This window comes from Marmota marmota, unplaced genomic scaffold, assembly GCF_001458135.2.
Source record: "Marmota marmota marmota unplaced genomic scaffold, marMar, whole genome shotgun sequence".
NCBI lineage: Eukaryota > Metazoa > Chordata > Mammalia > Rodentia > Sciuridae > Marmota > Marmota marmota.
The window spans coordinates 9,403,066-9,411,629 of NW_026000019.1; the positions used below are offsets into that span (position 1 = coordinate 9,403,066).

General features: G+C 34.8%; 1 protein-coding gene across 1 annotated transcript; it reads right to left on the minus strand.

The window, feature by feature from the left end:
- Positions 1 to 205: 205 nt before the first annotated feature.
- On the minus strand, positions 206 to 7,610 carry Rnf2 (ring finger protein 2). Its single transcript, XM_015491702.2, has 6 exons — positions 7,521 to 7,610; positions 5,106 to 5,266; positions 4,092 to 4,307; positions 1,863 to 2,135; positions 843 to 1,014; positions 206 to 393 (listed from the first exon to the last, which is right to left on the minus strand). Exons 1-6 carry the CDS (start codon positions 7,605 to 7,607, stop codon positions 292 to 294), a joined length of 1,011 nt encoding a protein of 336 aa, XP_015347188.1. The 5' UTR covers positions 7,608 to 7,610; the 3' UTR covers positions 206 to 291.
- Positions 7,611 to 8,564: the final 954 nt, after the last annotated feature.

Genomic DNA, 8,564 nt, shown 5'->3' on the forward strand with positions numbered 1-8,564 from the left:
ATGAAAAATTCCCAGGTCAAAGGTGCTCCCAATGGAACCATACTTTGTGAAAGCACACAACTTAGATATATTCTTCAAAGGAAAGCAAAAGTACTGAATAACTATAGTCCCTTCCAAAAAGTAAATCTTAAATTAAGGGGAAATGATTCTAAAAGTGTAAACGAGTCTGGCTCAGAAAGAAAAATTGAACAACATATCCAAGATCTGTCCATAAAAGTAATGATGGTACATCTTTAATATTAAAGAAACAGGCTATAAAAAAGTTCAGTCTCAGAATTGGTTTTTAAAAGCTCATTTGTGCTCCTTGGTGGGTGCGTAATAAAGTTCCATGGGTTTATTCACTTTCCAGTACTTCTCACTGACCAATTCCAAAGAAAAAGAGCCATTTAATACCTAAAATGAAAAAGAAAAAAAATTATAAAAATTGCATGAAGCACAATAATAGCGAGATAAAACGAAAACAGAAGTCTTACAGAATCTGTTTTATTTTTAGTACTGGGGATTGAACCCAGGGGCACTTCACCAGTGAGCCATATCCCCAGTCATTTTTGTCTCACTACGTTGCTTAGAGCTTTGCTAAATTGCTGAGACTGCCTTGGAACTTGGGATCCTCCTGTCTCAGCCTTAGCTAGTTTATAGGCATGGGAATATAGGCATGTACCACCATTCCTAGCCCTTATTTTATAATCTTAGGGAATATCAAAAATGAACTACTCTGTTGCAATTTCTTTTCTGGGGGTCTTAGGGCTGTACATTGTTTTCTTAGGTCTCACCCCACCACTCCCCACTCGAGCTGGTCAAGATGCTCCTTTTATAAATAGTCCATTATTTTAAATACTCACAGTGAACTGGCCACTTGCTGTTGCTATATAAATGGTATACTGCTTCTCACTGGCTGTGTCAAGGTTCATCTGGTTTGATTCTCCCTTGCTTCGAAGTTCTTCTAAAGCTAATCTCACAGCCAGATACTTGGATAAGTGATCAACAGTGGCATTACCTGAAGTCTTTATATATCTGGAAGAATTAAAAATTAAAAATTTAATTTGTAGAATACCCTGAGAAAAATGTAAATTATGTATTATATTTCTAGAAAAGCTAAAGTAAAATGCTAATGTTTCAATTATTGACAAAGTAACAAATTTGTTGTTCTATAACCTAAAACTTTCTAATTGAAAGGTACAACACGCTCACTGTCGGATATGAAAGCTCTACCATCCTTACCGCCTGTAAAAAGTGACAAAAATAAAAAAATATACACAAAGTACTACAGAAAGTACAATATGCCCTTCAACCCCAATGATTAAGATCTACTGCCTATGGCAGCAAGAGGAATAGTAAGAATATCAGCAAATTGTTTATTGTATAAGATTTAAAATTTCTGTTTTTTAAAACTGAGCATAGAAGTTCTAGGGATTTTTTTAAAACATTGTAATTCTATTCATTCATTCATTCGTTCAATTATTATTTTGTTAATCTGCACTCAGTCACACAGGCAGGATGCTGGAAATACAGGCAAATGCATCTTTGCAGCTTGAATTTTAAAAGCCTTTTGGTACCTGATATGGTCCTTTCCTGTCCTCTACCTAGGAGGGTCGTTCTTTTCATATGTACAACTTTGGATGGGAGGTACATAGGAAAAGAAAGCCATGCAGGACCTGTATAAACAAGCTGAACCCTAACAATGGATGACAAATACTGCTTCTATTTCTTATGCAAAATTGCTCCCTACCTTTTTTATGGGGGACCATAGTGTTAAGAATCAAACCCAACACTATGGTCCCCCATAAAAAAGTCACAGTCACCTTTTAACTCCAAATTAAACATTTTGAACTCATATAGCTAAAACTAGCCCACACATTTACCTTGTCTGTGCACTGTCATCTTTTTCCATAAGTGTGGGATGAGGCCTGAATACTAATTCAATTTCACTAGCACCATCCATTACTGGATCAATTGCCACTGTTGCATTGTTATTATCAAGTTCAAGCCCAGAATCATCAGATGTTTTGGTCCGTTTGTTACTAGGGCCTGCTTCCTGATTGCTATGTGTGGATGCATTACTACAATGTGAACTGTCACCATTATCTTCTGCTCCACTGCCATTTTCAATCTGCTGTTTCTTGCCTCGCTGTAATCTAGTTAAAAAGAAGGGGAAGAAAAAGAAAATAAAGGATGCATAAATTTATATTTAGGCCTTTAAACCATCAAATATGAAGCATGTTTGCTACTGAAGTTTAGAATTCTAAAAAATTTTGATAAGTAAATTTGGTTAGTTGAATAATATCATTGCTTCCACACGTCCCTGAACGGTCTAGAAAATCTCACCACACACTTTAGTGATTTAAACCAATTTGTCAACTCACTTTTATACTGGTAAGTCTTGTTTATATTTTACCATTTTTATAAGACTATAATTCTAAAGAAAGGTATGATTCAAATTTGAAACAGTAAAATCTCTAAGGGAAGTTATTTATGCCTCTTTCAGGTGTAAATTAGAACACTGTTAAGCAAATATAATATAGAGGAGGATGGATATTTAGCACTAGCTCCCCGGGAGACTTGTCTCAAAGTCTGCTAATGTAATGCAAATGAGGAAAATGGGATGGATACAGATGCAGCTCAGTTAACAAGCTCAAATTCTAAAGCCAATTACTGGGCAAGGAACTTTGTGTACATAATCTCCTTTACTCCTCAAAACAACCTGGGAAGGCAATACATTTCCATCAATTTGTAGTTAAGAAAAGCCAAAGAAACTGAGTTACAAAGTTAAATAAATGGCAGGAAGAAAGCTAGAATGTGATAACAGACCACATTCTTTCTACAATATTGCCTGTTTCTACCTGTATGCACAATGAGAGGGATGATGAAAAAGATAGGAAAGAATGACATGTACTTCTGAGATTAGTATGTTTATTGCCATTAACAAGGATAACCTATTGATTTTAAAAATAATTTAATAAAGTAAAATTCTGCTTATAAAAATCTATGGATCATCTCAAAAATTTTAAAACAGAAAGATTAATGCATTCAAGGGCAAAATTATGATTCAAAAAGATATACAGTGGGATATTATTCAGTCTTAAAAAGGAATGAACTCTGATCCCATACTACCATGTGGAGAAACATGTTGAAAATACTGTGCTAAAGTGAAATAAACCAGTCACAAAAAGACAAATACTGAATCCCCTTATATGAGGTTATCAATTTATATAAACAAAATAAAATGGTAGCTACCAGGTGCAGGGGGGAGGAGGGGAAATGGGGAGTTACTGCTTAATTGGTACAACTGGAGTTTTAAAAGATAAAAAGGATTCTGGAGATTGGTTGCAAAACAGTGTAAATGTACTTAACACAACTGAACTCCACACTCAAAAATGGCTAAGAGACATTAAAAAAATTTTTAAACACTTTTAAATTTTATTTATTTTTTAGCTGTAAATGGGCACAATACTTTCTTTCTTTTTTTCTTTATTTGTGGTGCTGAGGATAGAACCTCACATATACTAGGCCAGCACTCTACACTAGCTACAACCACAGCCCCAAGACAGTAAAATTTGTTTCATGGTTTTGAGAGGTTTTTGGTGTGTGTGGTGCTGAGGACCCAGGAGTGCTCTACCACCAAGCTACATCCACAACCCCTTTTAATTTTTTATTCTGAAACAGCTTTTTGCTAAACTGCCCAGGCCTTGAATTTGTGATCCTCTCCTGCCCCTGTTTCCCCAGCATCTGGGACTATAGGCATGTACCACTGCTCCAAGCTAGATTCCAGTGTTTTAAAAGGAATACCCTGGGCTGGGGTTGTGGCTCAGTGGTAGAGCACTTGCCTAACATGTGTGAAGCACTGGTTTCGATTCTCAGCACCACATACAAATAAATGAATAAAATAAAGGTCCATCAATGTCTAATTAAAAAAGAAAGGAAGAAAGAAAAAGGAATACCCTAATTAGGCCTACAAGCATATATTATAATGAAAAGGTACTCATGTAGCACTATGATTTGTTACCATATTTTATTTACACTTTTCAAAAAGTAAATTCAATATTTAATATTCAGAAAAATGGCTATCAGGTCAGGCTCTCTTTCCCATTTACCTGTTCATGGCCTGTATCTTCAGTCCTTCCTCAATGCTATGACTGAGTGCCTGTTGATTATTGTGCTTGTTGATCCTGGCTAATACTCTCTCTTGATGAGCTTCATACTCATCACGACTTGGATAAATTTTGCTGATGAGTGCATCAAAGTTTGGATCTGGCCTGAGTGATCTTTTGGAAACTAGCTTTTTCCGACAAGTAGGACATTCTTTGTTGCTAAATAAAAAGAGGAGAGAAAAATGCAAATAATGCTAGTATCTTGGGCTAAAGACAAAAATATCCAGTTCTTTATTACAGTTATTATCTTTACTAAGTCACAGAATTTTAAATGATTAACCTGAATTTTCCTGAAAAATCTAACCAGTACGTAAGCAAAATTTTGGAAATCTTAGACACCACCACTTACAAATAGAAAAATTTGAATATTTTTAATAATAATTTACATATAATCATTTTAGAAATAAAAATCATCCCCCCACCCTCTTTTTTCTCACAGTACTGGGGATTGAGCCTAGGGGCACTCTACCGCTCAACTACATTCCCAGCCCTTTTATTTTGAGACAGGGTTTCACCAAGTTGCTGAGATATGAATATAGGACCCTCTTGCTTCAGCCTCCTGAGTCACTGGGATTATAGGTATGCACCACAACACCCAACTGTCCTTTTCTAATTTATATTTCCCTCTTCTAATATCCTTGCCATACAGGGAAAAATTACCTTCTACTTATTTACAGATTATCAACTTTTTTCTTAGAATAACACTTTCATATGGATATTATTTATATATTTAACAAATAGGAAAGCCATGGTTTCATGTTTTATAATTTTATCAAATACATACTTATCCTATGAGACTTCTGAAATTACATGAAACCAATGATTTCAAAACAAATATTTGCCAATAATTAAAAACTAGGCTTTAACCAAATACTTTGGTCGGAATACATTTCTCCAACTCCAGAGAGCCCTGTCATGGTACAATTTAAGTACACAGTATAACTTATTTCAACATACCCACTTCTAAGGGCTGTGATAATACAATCTGCACAAAAACGATGCAAACACTCCTTTGTAGTCATGGTGTTCTTCAACATATCCAAACAAATTGGGCACATTAATTCACTGTGTAGACTTCTAGGTGAAACCACAATCTCCAGGCCATCTGTTATTGCCTCCTGTAAAAGAATCACTTTAAAATTGAATGCTAATTTTTAAAAAAATTATGGACAAATCTGACCATATGAAAGTACTGAAAATGGTAAAAATTAACATGTATGTATCCATCACCCAACTACTACCACTGTTAACTCATAATCAATCTTCTTTCAGCTATAATATAATCTAATTCCCCTCAACCTGACCATCACTTCATAAATACTTTTATTTTAATGCTAAAGACAACAATGTATACAAAAACTTAGTAGTAAAAAATTATCCTGGTGTGATTAAAAAGCACATTTGAATAGATAAATAAATGCATATATTTGAATTTGAAATCATATACCTTAGTAGCTCTAGTTATTAATTCTGTGCTTCTAAATTATTATGACACTGTTTTTTCTTGTCTGCAAAATAAGGAAGTTAGGACTAATCGAACTATAAGAATTCTTCCATCTTCAAAAATTACCACTTTAATAAATTGTGTTTCATGTCCATTAAAGTATTTTAAGATTCCAACAAAAGTACATATTGATTTATCAATTTAATAGGATTTCATTTCTAAATCACTTTTTAACCTCAAAAAAGTATTATCCTAAGAGCAATTCTATAAAAAGTGTTCAGGTTTTCAGACTAACCCACAGCTATTTTAAACCACAACACATCTGAAGTATATGTATTACCATATGTAATTGTCCCTAACTGTCTGCAAAAATGCATTTGGAGTTCCAATGAAGAATTCCAGGATATACTGCAACAGAGTGATTAGTAAATCCTCCCTACAAGTGGCACTAAGAACAAAAGATTACCTAACTCTACAACCACCAATATCAGCTCAGATGGACTAAGGAAGGTTCTTGTATGGTGGGTAATGAAAAGTAATAGAGAAGCTGCAAGTAAGGGTTTTCCAGCATGCTACAGACACTTCCTGTTTCCACTGCTCTCCATCCTATTTGTGCTTTCTTAAATATGGCCAGAGATCAACCACTTTCAAGCCAAGTCAGTAATTATAGATAATGTCCATAAAGGGCTCAAGTAGAATATATTTAAATTTACAATAATAATTACCATATATTATTAAGTAACTATTACGTTTAACCTCTCTACACAAAGCACTGTAAGCATTTTACTTTACTTAAACAAGCATACTTTTTTCCTGTGTTATTGTTATTTAAAAATACATTTTTAATTAACATATTGTAATTATACATAGTTATGGGACACAGTATAACATTCCAATACTTGTATATAGTGTATAATAATAAGATCAGGGTACTTAGTGTATCTACCACTATCACCTCATACATAAATATTTGTGTTAGAACACTCAAAATCCTAACACACAAACTTTTGATTTAAGAATTATAACCTTTATTTTATAGATTAGAAAACTATCACTCAGCTATTATGATAAACCAATTATTATCTCCCTCTTTAGAACAGACCTTACAAAATTGAATCCTGGATAAACGTACCACCTGGAGCATACAACAATGTGGGGGCAAAGAAAGAGGAGAACCAGAATGCTATTGCTAAAAATTTCACCAGCCTGAAATGGGCATCCAACGCTGCTCAAACTAGTTTTTTCTTTCTCTACACTATTTAATACCTTTTCTTCTATCTGCAGGCATTCTTCTACCTGCAACAGATTACTTTATATTTCATTAAAAGAAGCTTCCTCACTTTCTATCAAACCTATAAATTATCTTCTCTCCTTTCAAGAAGAACTATGCCTCTTCCTATCAAAAGTAAATTCCTTCATTTCTTCTCAAAGACATCCCTCTTTGGATTATTTTATTTGCTCTCAGGCTTCAGTAATCTCTCCCTCTACATTAAATCAGCCTGTGACATTACTATCTCAATAGAGTTGCTACATAATGAAATGTGAAAGATACATTCTACATATGTCCTAGAATGTGCAAGAGGAAGCAGGGAAAGGGGCATTCTATCTTAGAAAACAAAACAAAATTGAAAACTACTCAATCCCACTTTCCCCTCTGAAATTTTGCTCCATTTCTCTGCTTCCCTGCACAGCCAAACTTTTCAGAAAAATTACCTATTTGTTTTTTTCCTGTTACACACAATTATGATAGCCTTGGTTCATGACAAATTATTTCTTGAATCAATACATGAAGTGTCAGCTAACAAACCTAATGTCAGGTTGTCTTGTATATAAATTTACTATTACTGTTATAAGTTTTCAATTTCTAAAACTATATTCCAGTTTATATATACCTCATATTTCCCCTAGGTTATCTTGGTCTATATTACCTGAGGTGTTCGTTGTAATTCATATAAACTGAGTTCCCATGTTTTGCTTAATGGTTGAGTTCCATTTGTCTGCACAGCCTGAGACATTGCTAGGAATAAAAAGAAGACAAAAATGATTTTAGTATTTGGAAAGAAAAATGTATGGTCAGAATGTATGTGTATCCCCAAAACTGAGTTTGAAACTATAGGTGGGTTCAGAAAACCGAACTCTAAAATATGCCTCCCTGGGCTGGGGCTGGGGCTGGGGCTGAGTGGTACAGCACTTGCCTAGCATGCGTGAGGCACTGGGTTCAATCCTCAGCAGCACAAAAAAAATAAATTAATAATTAAAGTCATGTCCATCTATGACTAAAAAGGTATTTTAAAAAATAAATAAAAATAAAATATGCCTCCCTAAACTTCAAAAGTGAGAGCACCTGGCAAGTAGCAAACACAGGGAAGAGTTTTCTGTGAGGTTCCTTTGCCTAGTTTACCACAGGTTCTGCCAAAGACGAACATACATGCCTTCAAATATCCTTTTTTCTTTTGTGATTGAATTCAGAGAACTTCACACATTCTAGGTAAGTAAGTGCTCTATCATCAAGTTACATCTGTTGCCCCTTTTCATTTTATTTTGGGACAGGGTCTCATTAAATTGCCCAGACTGCTCTGAAACTTGCAATCCTCTTGCCTCAGCCTCCTGGGATTACAAATGTCCACCATGTCTGGCCAAATATTCTTACTGAAATTTCATCATCCAAGGAAGACTAAATACATGTGAAAGAAAGAAGCTGAAAAATCAAACACCTGGGGCTGGGGTGGTGGCTCAGTGGGAAAGCACTTGCCTAGCATGTGTGAGGCACTGGGTTCAATTCTCAGTACCACATGTAAATAAATAAAATAAAGGTCCATTGAAAAATCAAACACCACACCTCAGCCCAGAGGAACTATGTCCCAGACCACTGTCTGTTGAAGTTCATCCCTACTCCCCTAAAAATTATGTATTAACCCTCTAAAATTAAATTACCTATAGCCTCCAACTTCTCTCTCCCCTATCTATGAAAA

Excerpts from the sequence above, each read along its gene's own strand:
- Rnf2 (XM_015491702.2), bottom strand. The coding sequence starts at position 7,607 with ATGTCTCAGGCTGTGCAGACAAATGGAACTCAACCATTAAGCAAAACA. Across the intron at positions 4,308-5,105 it reads ATCACAGCCCTTAGAAGTGG|CAACAAAGAATGTCCTACTT; the intron begins GTATGTTGAAAT and ends CTTTTTATTTAG. Across the intron at positions 2,136-4,091 it reads AAGATACAGGCCATGAACAG|ATTACAGCGAGGCAAGAAAC; the intron begins GTAAATGGGAAA and ends CTTTTTAACTAG.